We start from the raw sequence: 17,441 nt of genomic DNA on the forward strand, positions 1-17,441 counted from the left end.
GTATCATCAAATAATGTGGGCTCCACTGGCTCATTGCCCCCTAGTCGAATTTCGGTCGAAATTTCAGAGTCCGAAACCGGTACCGAAACCGAAATTTTAAACCTTGACCATAAATACACTAGTGGGGGTGCCCAAGGGAAAAATGTATCATCAAATAATGTGGGCTCCACTGGCTCATTGCCCCCTAGTCAGCTAGTCCCATCGTCATTGAATGATCCTAGCCTTTAATCAAGGTCATGAAAGAGTTGATTGTATCAAGATCACTTGATTAGGACCATTCAATTGGTGGGTTCTGACCAAAAGAATTGTGATGTTCTTGGGTCCGGGTCCACTCTAAACAATTCATCCTAACGGTTTGATCGGAGCCTGCAAGTAAGAAGGATTCAATCGATTTATTTACGAGAATTTTTAAAAAAATTACTATAGGAGAGGCAGGTTATTGACATCTCTTCAACGTGGGACCCAGTATGCAACGACCATATTAAGTCACACTCATGGGCCCACCTAATAAATTGTCTAAACTGAGCAAACATTTGCCACGTGTATTTATTAAAACTGAGTCTGAAGTAGTAGTGCCTGAGGGAGAATATAGCCGTTAGAAGAGGGGGCATAAATTTGAAATGAATTATGATGACGTTGATAATTTCCAGATGGTGGGTGTGGTTTATTTACAAGAATGTTGTTAGCGTCACTATCTCAAGTTTGAGAGATTAGGAATCTAGGATCGTCCTGATCAGCATGGGACCCGCAGAGTGGGGCCTACCTTTGACTGATCTGAACTCTTCTTCTTGTAGGCCCTTCCTTAGATCCCTATGGCCAAAAATGACTAATCATTCAAATTTAACACCGTATTTTTTGTTTTGTAAGGTCAAAAACACATTATTGGTTTGATGTGAGGAACTTAGGATTGCTACGATTTTTATATTCGCACCCTTTTCTTCCCTGGGCCACCCCAGCTTTAGGGTATTTACAACTACTTTTTTATACTATAAGGGGGCAGGCCGGGGAGGAAAGGAGGCGATATCAATTCCCAATTCTTGCTAGCCACCTTTGCACAAATTGTACTTCTACCAATCTTTGCAACAAAGGATGGGCGACAAGCAGACAAGTACCCTCGGCGAAGGTGGCTAGCAAATCCCTATACAAAAAAAAATATCTTAAAAACATACGTCAAAAATCCGGTTGACCCGCAGTTAGACGCCGCCCTCACAGGCCGGGTGCGGCTCCAAGCCCAATGACCCATAACATTTTCCGCGTCATTTTGACCCGGCTCGTTTGACCCGTTTCCCCATGATTTAGAGGGAAATGATGTGATTATGAGAGTTTTTATATATAGTGTAAGTCCTTATAGTGAGTATTGTTTTTCTAAAAGTACTGTATGGCTTACATCTTAGGATGATTCAAACCGTCTATTTGATGGGCCACAATGTAAGTAGGTTATGTGCCAAAATTCATTTCCATATGATAATTACAACCCTCCAATCCATAAATATTTCCTAAATATGCCGTTTCTCTATAGACTGCAAGGCTAAGATCATCGCATGGAAATGTGTTTTTTGGGAACATCCTATTTATGATGTGGCCCATCAATTGGACGGTTTCGATCATCCTATGGTGTAAGTTATACAGTACTTTTTTTTTAATAGGGAGTGTAAGAAATATGTTTTTAGTTTGCAAGCTTTGTCACAAAATTCTTGTTACAATATATATGGTGTAAGCCCATGTAGTGAACTATTTTTTAATAAGCCGGTAGGGGTCCCCACAAAACCCCAACTTACCTATCAAAAATTGGAGTGAATATTTTACGTCCTACACCATAGGATGATCCAAACCGTCCATTTGATCATTCCCAAATGATGATCGCATCCCTACAATCTATAGATAAATGACATATTTTGGAAACCTCGTAACTGTGTTGGGATCATCCTATGGAAATGATTTTTGGCATACAACCTATGGTGTAAGTCCGTACAATCAAGTATTTTTCAAAAGAATCGTACACCCTGTATCATAGGTAGACCTGGCAAAATGGGACCCGTACCCGCGGGTACACCCCGCCCGCAGGGGGCACCAGTACCAATTTCATTACCCGCGAAAAAAAATACCCTTACCCATGACCCGCGGGTGGGTCTAGGTCGGGCGTTGGTGCCCGCGCGTTACCCGCCAATCGGTTTTCAACTTTTTATTCTTAAGGCCTAAACACTAAACAGTAAAAAATAGACAATGTGGGTGGGCCAACAAAACAAATCAAAGCAATCAGACTGTGTCTGGTATCTTTGGTTGTACCAAAACAAACACTTGTTAAAGTAAATGAAAAATTGTATGATGAATGGGCGTATAAACATGTACTTATCATCCCATCCCTGATATTTGATCCAACAGCAGCTGACTTGTTAAGAAGCTGTTGTTGGATTAAATATCAAGGCTTGTACATCCATTGTACTACCTTTATGTGTTCATACACCCATTCATCATATAATTTCTTTTGGTAAATATATATATAATTACTTCTTTAAATTTGTCGAGTTACCCGTGGGTATACCCATACCCGCCCGGGTGGGTTCCGGGTTCATGAAAGGCTACCCGTACCCGCACAGGTATTCCTTAACCATACCCGCACGGGTTCTACCCGTTCCCTCGCGGGTTACCCGTTTGCCAAGTCTAATCATAGGATGATCCAAACCGTCCATTTAATGGGCCGCAATATAAATTGATTGTTCCCAAAAAAATAATTTACATATGATAATTACATGCCCTTCTTTTAAAAATACTCCCTACTGTATCCTATTAGCTGGGGGCATTTACGTCATTTTGATGCTAGAAGTTTTTCTAAATGAGAAATGATCTGAGGGTACAATCGTCAAAAGTACCGACCCATGGTACCTGTCTATGACAATTACGGAAAGAAAACTACCAAAAAGAGGTATAGACATATGACAATGACGAAAAAATTATGTTATATATGACGCATTTGGGACAAGTTACAAAATATTGACGGATGCCGGGCACCTGAAGATGAACAACAATTATGGAAACCTCTATAGATTGGAGGGCTAGGATCAGCCTATGGAAATGATTTTACGGGCACAACCTATTTATGTTGTGTTCCATCACATGGACGGTTTGGATCAACCTATGATGTGGTCTGTACAATTCTTTGTCGGCCCGTGCATTGCACGGGACCCTTGCCTTCAAAAGTTTCCACTAAGTTGGATTTGTTTAGGGTACTTTCATCATTTTACTGCTGCAATGTCCCTGCCATTTGCCATGTTATTTATAGGAATTCTTATTTCTGTATATTTTTATTTCTCAGTCGGAAATCCTGATCAGGTGCTTATGGTTTTCAAAAGAAAATCCGTATAGACTGTATAGTATCCATTCTAACTTGATTTACATTTTATTTTTATCAATCTTAGTAGGTAAAATTATTCCTAAGAGCCCAGTCTCTCTGATGGATCAAAAGCTTCGGGAAGAGTAGTGCGTGTTCTGCTAATGTTTTGAAATAGGGTTTGGAAATTTTGATCATGCTTTTTGGTTTTTTGGTTCTTAGAAACCGCTAGATAGCGAGATCTTGTTCGGTGGTGGAAGCTGGCAATTGGAGAGTTACATGTTGATGGGTTGCTGAAATGATAGAATTAGGTTCTGCTGGAACAATCATTATGATTTGATTTTTTATAGATTCGAAACTTGATGCAGATTTGCTTAGGTTTGTGATATGTATTTGATACGTTTATATTCTTATCTCTCTACCTCTAAAACACTCTCTCCTCTTTGCAAAAAAATATCCCATTTCTTTCAGGGGATATTTTAGTTCTTCCTCCAATAAATCAGAGAAGTTTATTTGTTCTTTCAAAGAAATTTTTTCCCTATTTCTTCTACTAATTGATCCTGGTGCCATTTCTTTGATTATTTTAATATAAAATTTCTTCTGAAATTAAAAACATTAATTACGTAGTAATATTGAACAATATTTTTAAAAAGTTATACTAATTCATTAATAAAATATTGAAATAAACAAATTGTAAAATAACCTTAGTGGCACCTAGAGAACTCTGCACGTGCATATTTTACTAGTCATAAAAAGTATTAATAATGTTGGGTGTGCAACGATCAAACCAAGGGAGTGTGAATATCGTTTCCCTTGTTAGCAACATTAATGTAGACAAGGCAGTTTCATGAAGTGTAATACAAATGAACTATAATTAATATCTTCAATCTATAATATTCTTATAATCAACACTAAAATGCTATAAAGAGTAGCCTAAAGGAAACTAGTAGATAACTAACCACTTCAAATAAAAATGAAAATGACCATAATGGCCCCAAAAGCAGTCATAAGCAAAGACGATTCAGCAACAGTTAGTTTATGGGTCGAGTTAGGAGACTTAGAAGGGCTAGTAGAAACCGAGCCACCACTCTGCCCATTCTGCCCGGTGCCTGGCTCCGGTGCTGGTGCGGCTTCAGGGGTTTGAGTGTATGTGGTCTGCCCCATGACCCATATGATCAGCTTCTGCCCGGATTCGCAGTGTCCGGGAAATCCACTGATGAAGTAAAAGAAGCCATAGCGATCGAAATTAATTACAGTGTTGTCATTGTTGTAGAGTAGAATCGGGTCTGTTCTTTTGCACCCTGTGTAATCGTCCGAGTCGACTACTAGGACTGAGTCATTCTTGTATTCAAAGTCTGCACGAGGGAAAGAAAAGAAATCAACATAAAAGAGAGGTGAAGCAAATGCAAAACTAATAATCAATGAGTCAAACAAAAGAACCCAAATGAAAAAAACGAATTTGTTATTCTGTATAAGATAATTGGAACAGGAATAGAGAGTTGGTGTATTAATTAGGGCAGTGATAAATCGACCCCGTATATCTTAAATCGACCCCTTTTAACCTAAAGCATTAGGTCGTGTGAATAAAGTTTTCATCAACCGTACAAGTGTACAACTCACGCGCCCGAACGTTTTCGTTAAAAGGGCCGATTTAAGATATATGGGGTCGATTTATCACTCCCCAATAATTATCAGGGTTTAAATCCACTTCGGAATCAACTCAATTCAACCGATTCAATAGACAATTGTTACACAAAAGCCGAGCATTCCTGGGAGATTTACTTGGCTTTTGATGTCTCTTGGTTGTCTCCTACTTGTCTGGTGATGTGGCATGCTAACAAAATTCAAGTAAAAAAGCTTGGATTTTCTTGGGATTAATTTTCTCTATATTGGTAATGACATCCATACCACTACTCTACGAGGTTTGACAACCAAACACTACTTATCACTAGGTAATTAATTACGGTGTAACTACAAGGCTTGTCTCCTCAATGTTAACTCACCACTACTCTACGAGGTAACTACCTGCAACCTATCTTATTGTTAGTGAAATTTTTCTATAACTGGCTAGTAGAATACCAAATTAATGCTCTCTCTCTCTCATAAGTCATAACTACTAAAAATATGGAAAGAGAGGAAATTTCGAGTTTAGCATATGCTTACACAGGGAATCTCCAACATGGAATCTGTTTCTGGTAGCCCATTCATTGTAAGTTTCCGTCTCATTTCCGGTGGGCTTCGTCCAACCACTCGGCCCGCCCACACGGAACAGTAAAGCCGATTCCGCCATTGAGATCAACAGCAGAGAAGAAAAGAACATGAACTTGTACAACAGGGTCCTTGAGAAAGAAGCCATTAATGGAGTGTGTATAGCAAAACAATGGAGATAATAAGAGAAGACGATGATATATAGCAAAAGTGGGTATAGAAATTTTCTTATAAACTGTGGTGGAAGAGATAAAGAGTTCGATTTAAAAAGGAGAGGAGGGAACGGTAGTTAATGATATTTCTATGTTTTTAGATGAGTGTGAGAGGGAAGTGGAGCAGTTAAGGGGGGTGCTAACAGTTACCACGAACTGCCACGTGGCATGATCAGGTGTAGGGCAAGCATTTTGTGACACGTGGTGATCGTGTGCTTGTACGTTGTCCTGTTTGATGCCTTGATGGAGGCTTTCTAACCGTCCGATATCTAGAGGTTTGTATAATGTGCCGTTACTCGTGCTATGCTACTGGGCTAAATGGACTAGGATTTGGTGGGTGGCAGCTCCTCCCGATTTTTTTCCTAAATCTTCTCGTTTGGGAGGAAGGTCTTCCTTCTCCGCTAGCCTTTTGACCGGGTCAGTCAGGGCTGCGATCTGCTATACTAGTCTGTTGACCTGACCGCGGACAATTGCTAATGCCTCCTGAGTTGAGGACGGAGCATGGCCGTCAGTAGACTGATGTTGAGCTGCATGAGATGCTGTATGCTAGTACGTTTTCGGGGTCGATAGCGCCTTGTGCTTGGAGTGCGTATCTTGATGGGTGTTGCGGTTGCTCTTCCTTGGTGCAGTGTTCAGATCTTATGGGTTTTCTTTCATAATTCATTTCCACGGATGACACCAATTCGTTGCTGCTGAAATCTGTCCTGCCTTCTCGGGAAGCAGACCATGATGAGCTAGCTCTCAAGAATATGACCTTTGAAACCTACAAGCAAAGGAAAATGTCGAAAAGATAATGGAAGTTGGACTCTGGGGGACTCTTTGATACCTAAGTCAGATGCGACAATAGTACAAGCTGAGCCATATGGGGGCTTAGGAGTATGAAAGTGTGAATGAGGTATGTACCTTGGAGTTTGGGAGTTTGGTCTTCCCTTTATAGGGTAATCCTCAGACTTTTAGGAATCTTACCTTTCTGGGTCTCTTTCCTAATTAGGCTAATTTCCTGGAATATCGGATTCCAAGTTTATCTACTGTGGCAATTGTAGTTCCTAGGGTTTTCAGGGCTTCCAGAAGAGCTGTGAAATTACCCTTCTCCTGCCTATATGGTGTAAGCCCTGATAGTCTCGTATTTTTCAAGAAGTGCTGTATGGACCACACTATAGGATGATCCAAATCATCCATGTGATAGGCCACAACGTAAATAGGTTGTGCCCCAAAAATCATTTTTATAGGATGGTCTTAGTCCTCCGATGTATAGAAGAACTACATATTATGGAAACCTCTATGGATCAGAGGGCTAGGATCATTCTATGGAAATGATTTTTTGGGCACAACCTATTTTTTTGTGTCCCATACACTACTTCTTGAAAAAGACAGGACTGTAAGGACTTACACCGTATAAAATCTCCACTTTTTTGGTAAAATATCCTTCCCATTGAAAAATCCTATACCTTTGAAATGTCTTTCCCCTTGTCCAAGTTAGCTCTATAGAGACTTTTCTCCATGCACTAGAAAACAATGTTAGAGAATAAATAAATATAAAGGGCTCTCAAAATATACTCCCTCGCTCTCTCTCTCTCTCTCTCTCAAAACCAAACAAAACAAAGGATAAGAAAGAAAAAATGGCAACATCTCCCCGACACCTCTGTGACCATTGTTCAGAAACCCAAGCCTTACTCTACTGCCGAGCTGACTTAGCCAAGCTTTGTTTATCCTGTGATCGTCAAGTTCATGCAGCAAACCCCCTCTTTGCTAAGCACACTCGCTTTCAGCTCTGCGATTCTTGTTCTTCTAACCCTGCCTCCATTCGTTGCTCTACAGAAAATCTCCTTCTCTGTCAAAACTGTGATTTTGATTCCCATTCCCATTCCCATTCCTCTCTCCATGATCGACGCCCTCTTGATGGATTTTCTGGGTGCCCTTCTGCTATTGATCTCTCTTCGATTATTGGGTTTGAAGATAAGTCTTTGTTTCTCTCTTGTAATAGTGCTGAAAATGGTGATTGGTTTATGCAAGAAGGGGAGAATATGGGGGAGGATGAGGATGGGTTTTTAGATCAATGGGTGTGGGAGACTCCTAATGTGGTTAGTCTTGAAGATCTCATTGTACCCATGTCTGATTCTTGCCGTAATTTTCAGGCCATGGGTTTTATTCCTCCACCCAAGGTAAGGATTAGAAAAGGGTGTCTTTTTTCTTTTACTAATTATTTGAGAATATCACTTGGGTTGTTCTTAACTTTCCATTTTTTTTTGTTGACTTTCTCTTGCTATTTTTATTTTATAATGGTAGCAATTTATTAAAAAAATATGAATGGATGGGTTTTATTCCTCATAAACAAAGATTCACTAGACGCTCGTGATTTCGCAAGGCAGTCAGCCAAATCATTAGTACTTCAATTCTAGGAACAAGAGAAAAAGAAATAGAACCATTCAAACAAAGGTATTTTATCTTATCTAATAGATTGGTGAGTCTCGACTTGCCAAGAGTACTTCTATTCTAGGTTCAAGAGAAAAAGAAATAGAATCATACAAACAAATATCTTTTATCTTATCCAATTGTTTACACCCATTTTTTTGAGCATGGTCGGTCATGAAAGACCAAATTGTCAAGTGACGACTTGTTTGGACCGAATCAGTGGAGCTATGTGTCAGGCAGGCGGTTGGGGAAAATGTGAGGGAAAATGGAAGTAATGGAATCTAGAAGGTTGGGCAGTTGTCAAAAGTTCCACTTATCTCTAAGCCCAATCGGTCAAGTGGGACTGAGTTACCAAGTCATTATCCTGATGGACTAGGTCAAAGAAGTGGCACTGTGGTTGTCAATCGAGGGAAGATGGGTAATAACCACCTGGAAGAATCTAGGACGTGCAAATAAGTGAGCCTAGAATGGGCAGTTACCAAAAAGATCCATGCAAGAGAATGTGGGTTAATGAGGAGCGGTTACCCGAATAAAGTCATATATGGAGACATCTGTCTCCAAGGAAAAGGCCCCAGAACCCAATCCAAACATGTTTTAGCATTTATCTTTACTTTTCAGCATTACACCTTGTTAAAGTATAAAAGATAAATAACGCCTTTCTCCAACAGCTTAAGCCTTTGGAGAAGTTGGTAAGTTAACATAGTATCAGAGCCAAAGGTCTCGAGTTCAAACCTCCGGGATAGCAAAAATCCACATGCGATGGTCAGCCCAAAGTGGGACCACATGTGCCACGTGTTTGCCAAGTGGGCCACACATGCCGGGGAGTGTTAAACTATAAAAGATAAATAACGCCTTTCTCCAACAGCTTAATCCTCTGGAGAAGTTGGTACCTTTTACTTTTCCCAGGGACGAAAACATTTCGGTCGTCGAACCCCTCGAATTGAGTTTTCGACTTTTGCCTCCAAGGGCACGCACGCACACATGCACCCGTTACATTTCACAAACTATGATTTGGTATTGACCAAACAAAGTAAGTACATCAAATTAAGGGGAGGACTATGGTGTCTTGCCTTTATACGTGCTGAAGAGATTTCCATCTTGGGAAACTATGCCCAACAAAACCTCTTGGTTGGGTATGATCTTGTGAACCATGTAGTTTCATTCAGTGTTTAAAAACTCCTTGACTCGACAAGGAACTCCCCCGAGTCGACTCCTTTTTGCCTTGGCCGCGTTTTGCATTGCACCACATCCGCATTCCGCGTTTTGCCCTACATAGTCATTAAACTCCTTCGACACTCCCAAGTTATGACCGCGTCAACCGCGTTCTTGGCCGCGTCCGCGTTGAGTCGACAAGGATTTTTCCTGGCCGCATTCCGCGTCAAATCCGCGTTTTTAAACACTGGTTTCATTTGCTCCTAGAGTCTGTCCTACATTTTAACTCACCCTCTCTGTTTTTTTTGAATGGCAGCCCTCTCTGTTTTGCAAAATAGTTTTGTAGTGTCTTAGGATAACTTACTGTTAACAATGTTGATGTTGAAGAATAATGAGATGAAAAAATACCAAATTAAATTTCTGCTGATTAGCGTTCTTGGCCTAACATAGCCCTGCTTGTTTTGAAATTTGAGAATTGATCTTAGGTCCAAAAGTGATTATTGAACTTAAAATTGTATTTAATTTTGAGTCTAATTAATTGGTTTTTAACCTAGAATTTATCTAGGTACCCGTGGCGAGCCCTTCATTTTTAATTTTGTTTGAGCCTATGTGGATATTCTTTCATGTTAAAGTCAGCCGCCAAATGGCTTTCCGCTAAATTACCAAGCAAATCCTTATATATATATATATATATATATATATATATATATATATATATATATATATATATATATATATATATATATATATATATATATGAGGAAAGTGTTGGTGAGCTATATATATATATGAGAAAACTGTTGGTGAGCTTAAGCGCACCATTTTTTTGGTGCGCTTAAGTTGTTATAATGCCTCCCATTGGTGCGCTTAAGCGGGACCCAAACATTTAAACGAATGGGAGGCGTTATAACAACTTAAGCGCACCAAAACAATGGTGAGCTTAAGCGCACCAACAGTTTTCTCTCTCTCTCTCTCTCTCTATATATATATATATATATATATATATATATATATATATATATATATATATATATATATGAGGAAACTGTTGGTGAGCTTAAGCGCACCAAACTTATGGTGCGCTTAAGCTCCCCAATCACATGGGTCCCACATGTTCTGTGGTGATCCAAACCATTCATTTGCAAGGCCTTATCATAGATAGGGGGTGTACCAAAAATCAGCTCCATAGGATCATCCTAGCCCCTCCATTTGTGGAGGACAAAAATGGGGCAGATATGTGTCTGTCCATTTTTGTCCTCCACAAATGGAGGGGTTAGGATGATCCTATGGAGCTGATTTTTGGTACACCCCCCATCTATGTAAGGGACTTTCAAATGAATGCTTTGGATCATCCTAACAAAGTGGGCCCCCATGTGATTGGGCGCTTAAGCGCACCAACAGTTTCCTCTATATATATATATATATATATATATATATTTTGGCCAAACAGCCACCTCAGATGTATTAAATGAAGTAGACAAAATTTGCTAAAAATTGAGCGTATGTGGATATTCTTTCATGTTAAAGTTAGCCGCCAAATGGCTTTCTGCTAAATTACCAAGCAAATCCTTATATATATATATATATATATATATATATATATATATATATAGTGGCATGGTTTTGCTATGGATTTTCTTAGTATTTTGGTTGTGTTTCATAGGAAAGGCATGTTCTCTTGTGCTTATCAAACAAAATTAAAAATAAAGGGCCCGCCACGGGTACCTAGATAAATTCTAGGTTAAAAACTGATTAATTAGACTCAAAATTAAATGCAATTTTAAGTTCAATAATCACTTTTGGACCTAAGATCAATTCTCAAATTTCAAAACAAACAGGGCCATGTTAGGCTAAGAACGCTAATCAGTAGAAATTTCATTTGGTATTTTTTCATCTCATTATTCTTCAACATCAACATTGTTAACAGTAAGTTATCCTAAGACACTGCAAAACTATTTTGCAAAACAGAGAGGGCCGCCATTCAAAAAAAAAAAAAAACAGAGATGGTGAGTTAAAATGTAGAACAGACTCTAGGAGCAAATGAAACTACATGGTTCACAAGATCATACCCAACCAAGAGGTTTTGTTGGGCATAGTTTGCCAAGATGGAAATCTCTTCAGCACGTATAAAGGCAAGACACCATAGTCCTTCCTTTAATTTGATGTGCGTACTTTGTTTGGTCAATACCAAATCATAGTTTGTGAAATGTAACGTGACTTTTGGAGTCACCTCAAAGTCTTTTAAATTTGCACGATAACTGTATTTGTTTGATTGTCTCGTACATGAATCGTAGTTTTGTTTCTTTACTATGTGATTATCCGAAACCACGCTTTTTTTTAAAGAGGAATGCAAGCTTGTTTTTCGGAAGGAAAACAATGACTTCTTTTCTTTCTGCCCTTACTCCCTCTTCTATACTTTCTAATTTCTGGAGTATATCACTTGGGTTTGACTAAATTTCAATTTTGTTTGGTGGATCTTGTTTGATTTTGTCATACGTGATTCTTTTAGCTACTGTTTGATTTTCTAAAACTCTTTCTCTGAAGAGCAATGCAAACTTGTTTTAGGTAGTGATTTGATTTTGTTGTTATTGCATCAGCACCGGAATACTGCTTGTGGGAAATACAAGGAGGAAATACTCCGGCAGCTTCATGATCTAAATAAGTCGGAAAGCCATATGAATAATGATCATGAGGAGTTCGATTCAGCTCCTCATTCATTGTCTGTAGTGCCAGGGCATAATCTTCAGCTACAGGGTATGGGGATAGATGTCGAGCATGATGCCGCATCAATTACTGTACCTGGTTCTAAGGTTTATCTCTTCTCACTCTTCTGTTTCTATGATGTTCCATTTTGATGCTTTTCCACCTTATCTTTTGTTCCTTCGTGTGTGGGCATTCTTTTGCTGCAATAATAGTTTTAGATTTCAATTTGCTGATTGGAAGCTTCTTTGTTTGTTTATTCATCACTCTCTGGTTTGGTTGTCTGTAAATGATAGAAATCTTAAGATCCTTCAGCTGATTGTCTATATGGATACAGTAATTTGAGGTAAGACCTAAAAACATATATGAATGCCTGGATTCAGTGATATCTTATAGGAATAGAAATGAATTGGATAGTAGATGGAATTGGTTAATTCATGTCATATTCCAATCTAACATATAAGTTTTAATCAGATTGCTTTGAATGATGGATGTTGGTGTTGTTAATAATTCCAGTAATGCTTCTCAAATTGAGTGCTAGAGTTCTTGGAGTTCAGTAGAATATGTTTGATGTAAAAAAAACTGCTGTAATAACTAGTGAGTAGTTGGAAGGTTTCAAGAGCAGTTGTGATTTGATTGCTCAGTAATTAGTTTCCGATTAATATGTTCTCTCATAAAGAGCATATAAAAAGGTCTAGAATGCTCATTTGATATAATGACAAGAGGAAACGTTTTTTTCTGGTGGACAAGGACATGCATAGTGGTTGTTCATTGCAAGGCAGGGGTGTCCATTGGTTTGACTGAGTGGGCATCGTTGAAGAGGATACCACTGATACTTGAGTATGCAACTATCACTTCCACCACATATCATCTTGGAAGGAAATAAAAGTCAATTGCAAATATTTTTTGTCAGAATCCAGATCTATGGAAAGATGCAATCTTAACTATCTGTGTTGCCTAACATTGACCAACCATGCCATCTGATCACATTCTCTTTGTTCTTGATAAAAGGACCAATTTAGTCAACACACTTTCACTTGCAGCCTCATAAAACAAACATGTGTATGCTAGGTACAGTGTGGTTAATCCTACTATGTGTATCATTTACGTCAACTCGGTATTGATTTTGTTTTGGCCTATGTTATAGGCCATAGGGGATAATCCAATCATTGGTTATGTAAGTATTGATTATATAGAAGTGCATATTACTGGCCAATTGAGCATAATTGACAATGCATGATTTTTATTGAATCTAAGATTGTATGATTCCTGGTCTTAAAATAAGCATGATTGCTTGGATGTTAGACCTAAACGAAGTTTGTTTCTCTGCTTTGATCTCATAGAGAAACGATAGTTGTACCTTCTGATTCTGGTAGTTTATCATCCAATCTATCCATCATCTTCTGCTACAACTAACATGTAAATATGCAAATTTCATTTAGTGATGTGGATATATGTTTGTGGGTTGTTTCTCCTCTGCAAGTTTTTTACTAATTTCTAAATATTGGGTCTTCATTTGCCAAAATTTTAGGCATGTGCATATTCTATGGCCACCGGGTATCATGCACGTATTTGCATATCAAAGCTATTCTGCCCACACTGGAACAGATGTCCAATTGAAGCATCTACATGGCATAATCTCACATACAATTGATCCAAAAAGAGAAAGATTCTTTTTCGTTTTCGTATATTCTTTCCTGATATTAATCAATTTCCCTACTTCCACAAAAAAGGAAAAAGTATTTTTACTGAATCTGGATTTCCAGCACTAATTTACACATTCCGAATGCAGATTTATACACTGGAAATAACTGGAAATACCATGTTCAACAAAGAAAAAAGAATAAGATAAAGCGAAAAGGAGACGCCTTCATGTTGTTTATGTACTTTGTGATAGGAATTTTCATGAATTTCCGCACTTCATAATCCTTGTAACCCTATTTTCTTGTTTACAAAAAGAAATAACGTGATGATGTCGCGACTCTTGCAGGCAAGCGCACTCCAATGCCATGGAAACTCTCACGAACCAATTGATCAAGTACTTTTTTCTTATAAAGACTTATTAGGAAGCTCCAAGGAGGAAAGTTCATCAGTTTCCGAGAGACCCACCCACGTTAATGTCAGTGAGATTCATGCGAACAACGGCCAGAAAGACCAACAGGATCTGGTTATTAAAGAAATTCCATCATTACCACCTAAAGGTGTACACGAGTTAACAGGCCCCGACAGAGACTTGGTGATCTCACGTTATAAGGAGAAGAAGAAGACGAGGAGGTAAGCTGTATTGCTATTCTTTGAAGATTGGTATTTAACCCTCTCTGTGAAGTTCATTTTCATCATCAAGATTGTTATCATTTTCATATCTTGAACAATTTTCTGGAATTAGTTTTATGGATTTAATCATTTATACTTCAAAACTCCCCCTCATGCGTGGCCCCTCTTTTTGGATTGGCCGTACACATGGACTTTTGATATCAAGGAGTTGCTGGGTTTTGACCTTACAACGTGGACTTTTCTGATACCATGTGAAACAACCAATTACTCCAAAAGCTTAAGTTGTTAGGGTTGGTGTTATTTAATCATTTATACTTTAACAATGTTGTGTTCTGAGATTTAGACTGAAAATCCATGCAGATATGATAGGCACATCCGTTATGAATCACGAAAAGCTCGAGCAGATAACAGGGCCCGCATCAGGGGTCGATTTGCGAAGGTGAACCAAGATCAAAATGTTGACAGAGATGTTCGCCGGATTTGAATTCGTGAGTTCCTCGTTGTGTTAAGTATTTCTATATAAAAATAACAGGAAGCATATCACAACAGTTCCTTCATGAATTGGGATATGATCCCATGAAAGGATACAGAATTGGAAGCTTTTCTTTTAATTATAAGCATCTAAATGGCATAGGAAAATATTTTTGATCGTCTTCAAATTGCTTCAATTGTATGGGTGCAATTTAGGTGTTCAATCACATCATAGCTTTGATAATTTTGAATTTTTTGGAATGAATTACCTAACTCGACCATTAGGAAGTACAATTAATCAGTTTTGGAATCAAAATCAATTCTAAAAAATCCAAAACAAACAGGGCCACGTACCATAGAAATACCACTCTCAGGATCTCTCCATAGGCTTTAAGATAGATCCTTCAATGATTGGAGGAAACACCTGTAAAACCTAGGTTTTATGATTCAAAAAAAAAAAAAAACGTTAAAAATATAGAAAAGCTTTCATTTTTTGTTCCAATTCAGCATAGTAGACGACAATACCATGTCATTTCATAAGACACTTAGTTTAATTTACCAAATTATAACGACAAAGACATAAGAAACAGAAATTAGAAGAAGAAAAGAAGATTAAATCTAGGTGGAACACATGGTAGGGCGAAATCCAACCATTTGTTCTGAGAGATCAAACTCAATAAGGACGTTTTGCTGTTGAAAACTGCCCAAGATCGAAATGTCATAAGTACGCAGCATGGCAAGGCACCAAGTGTTGTCTGCAGCAGGCACATAAGTGTTTAGTGTTTGATAATTCCAAATCAACATTTTTTGAAATGAAAAGTGATCTTAGGCGCCACTTCTTCCAATCCTTTGAATGACAAAATAAAAATAAAAAAATGCACAAGGCAAATGTCTTGTGTGGATCTTGCACCCGCAGTATAGTATTTTTTGTCCCACTAATCAATGCCTGCACTAAGGCATCATACTCACATCCTTATTATAATAAGGTACAAAGCAATAAGAGAAAGTATACATCTATAATTGGCTAATAAGTGATAATTTATGCCTGTTTAGACCAATTATATCACTTTCTTTAACCCAATGATATCCTGAATTTTCACAATTGCAACTGAAAGCAATATCATCCACATCATACTTGCGAGACGTACCCTCGAAGATAAATTTATCATATGCAACATCTCCCTCCAGGTAAGATCCATCTTTCTAAAATATATTGTAGATGCAACAGTAAGATGTTATATTCCAACTACTTCCTTGATAAGTGCAGCAGACATCGTCGTCACATGATACTTTCCTAAATGAAGAATATTGCTTAGGGTCAAAGATTGGATCATTCTGTGGGAAGCATGGGGTCACATGGTTTGTATTGAAACATGGTTTGCATTGAAACCAGATCAAGGGGCGTGATTAGGGATTGAGGAAGATTAGGTGTTGCTCTTTCTTGGAGTGATTTGATGTAGTCGACACGGGCTTTGGATTGGTGAATAACCATCATAATTTTATATTCCTGAGTAAAATTTGGATACTATAAGGGAGAGAGAGGGGAGTATCGATGAATGAGACGTACAGTAAAGCCAACATTGTCATTGGAATCTCGGGATGACGATAAGTTACGAGAAACATAGATGAGAAAGGATGGACAGAAAAATAATGGTGAGAGTGATGGTAGCCATGGCAGAAGCTATTGCCGGTAAGGTACCTTACCGATACGCCAAGAGCTTTTGGCGCATCGGTAACATAACATGCAATAGCTTCTGCCATAGCTATCATCACCATCCTTCTCATCTATGTTTCTCGTAACTTATTGTCATCCCGAGATTCCGATGACAATGTTGGTTTTTTTTCCAGGTAGCCATCACGTCCCGTGTTCGAATCACAGAAGGGGTGACCTGTAGAGAGGACTACCTGAAAAGGGCTATCTAGTAAAAAAGCCAGAGTGAAAGCCGCCAGAGTGAAGTTGCCACAGAGTGGGCCGCTGCGGAAGGGGAAACATGTGGGAAGGGCTACTTGGAAAAAAAGGCTAGAGTGAAAACCATGACAGAGTGGGCCACCGAGGACGGCGGATTCAGAAGCATGGTGGTATGTTACGGTCTTGAGTGGAGGCCCGCCTAGGTATGGGACCAGGTGGGACCTAGCCTGGTATGTGACAGGTTTAAAGGGCCTTGCCTAAGGTGTTCCATCAGCTCTAGAGCTTTTGGCGTATCGGTAAGGTACCTAACATTGCCTTTTTCTCATGACTTTTTGCCCTTTCGTTCTCTTCCTAGGAGTTACATAGAGAGAGAGAGAGTTGAGCGTAGTGGTCGGTAGAGAGGGACTTATGCATGATTGTGCAGTTAGAGAGAGAGAGAGAGAGAGAGAGAGAGAGAGATGCGTCTCATACAAAGGGTGTGTTTGGATTAATTGCATCTCACGAGGTGTGTTTGGACGCCAAGTTAAATGTGGGAATGCTGGAATTTGTTTGGTGGTATTCTGATTCCGCCTTGGTCCTAATGAAGTTTTCATCCGAATCATTTTGAATTAAATTTTGGGAGTTAATAAATTCACACCCCATGTAGGATAATTCGCACCCCTTTAAAAGAGGGTATACTTTAACGCTTTTTAACGTATAAAGGGTATAAAGGGGAGCGAATTATCCTACAGGCGGTGCGAATTTATCATTGACCTAAATTTTTGATGTCAGACAA

The 17,441-nt window shown here is 38.8% G+C and overlaps 1 protein-coding gene across 1 annotated transcript; it reads left to right on the plus strand.

Moving 5' to 3' along the window:
• The first annotated feature begins 7,304 nt into the window (after positions 1–7,304).
• Positions 7,305–14,945, plus strand: LOC143869940 (zinc finger protein CONSTANS-LIKE 13-like). Its single transcript, XM_077376483.1, has 4 exons — positions 7,305–7,910; positions 11,910–12,122; positions 14,003–14,286; positions 14,647–14,945. The coding sequence occupies exons 1-4, from the start codon at positions 7,368–7,370 to the stop codon at positions 14,768–14,770; spliced, it is 1,164 nt and encodes a 387-aa protein (XP_077232598.1). The 5' UTR covers positions 7,305–7,367; the 3' UTR covers positions 14,771–14,945.
• The last annotated feature ends 2,496 nt before the right edge of the window (positions 14,946–17,441 follow it).

This window comes from Tasmannia lanceolata, unplaced genomic scaffold (genome assembly GCF_043159265.1).
Source record: "Tasmannia lanceolata isolate RefF3 unplaced genomic scaffold, GAP_Taslan_0.1 ptg000002l, whole genome shotgun sequence".
Lineage (NCBI taxonomy): Eukaryota > Viridiplantae > Streptophyta > Magnoliopsida > Canellales > Winteraceae > Tasmannia > Tasmannia lanceolata.

Bases quoted from the DNA above. Each gene is read 5' to 3' on its own strand.
- LOC143869940 (XM_077376483.1), top strand. From the start codon at position 7,368: ATGGCAACATCTCCCCGACACCTCTGTGACCATTGTTCAGAAACCCAA. The intron at 7,911-11,909 runs GTAAGGATTAGA...TTATTGCATCAG, and splicing joins GTTTTATTCCTCCACCCAAG to CACCGGAATACTGCTTGTGG. The intron at 12,123-14,002 runs GTTTATCTCTTC...CGACTCTTGCAG, and splicing joins TTACTGTACCTGGTTCTAAG to GCAAGCGCACTCCAATGCCA.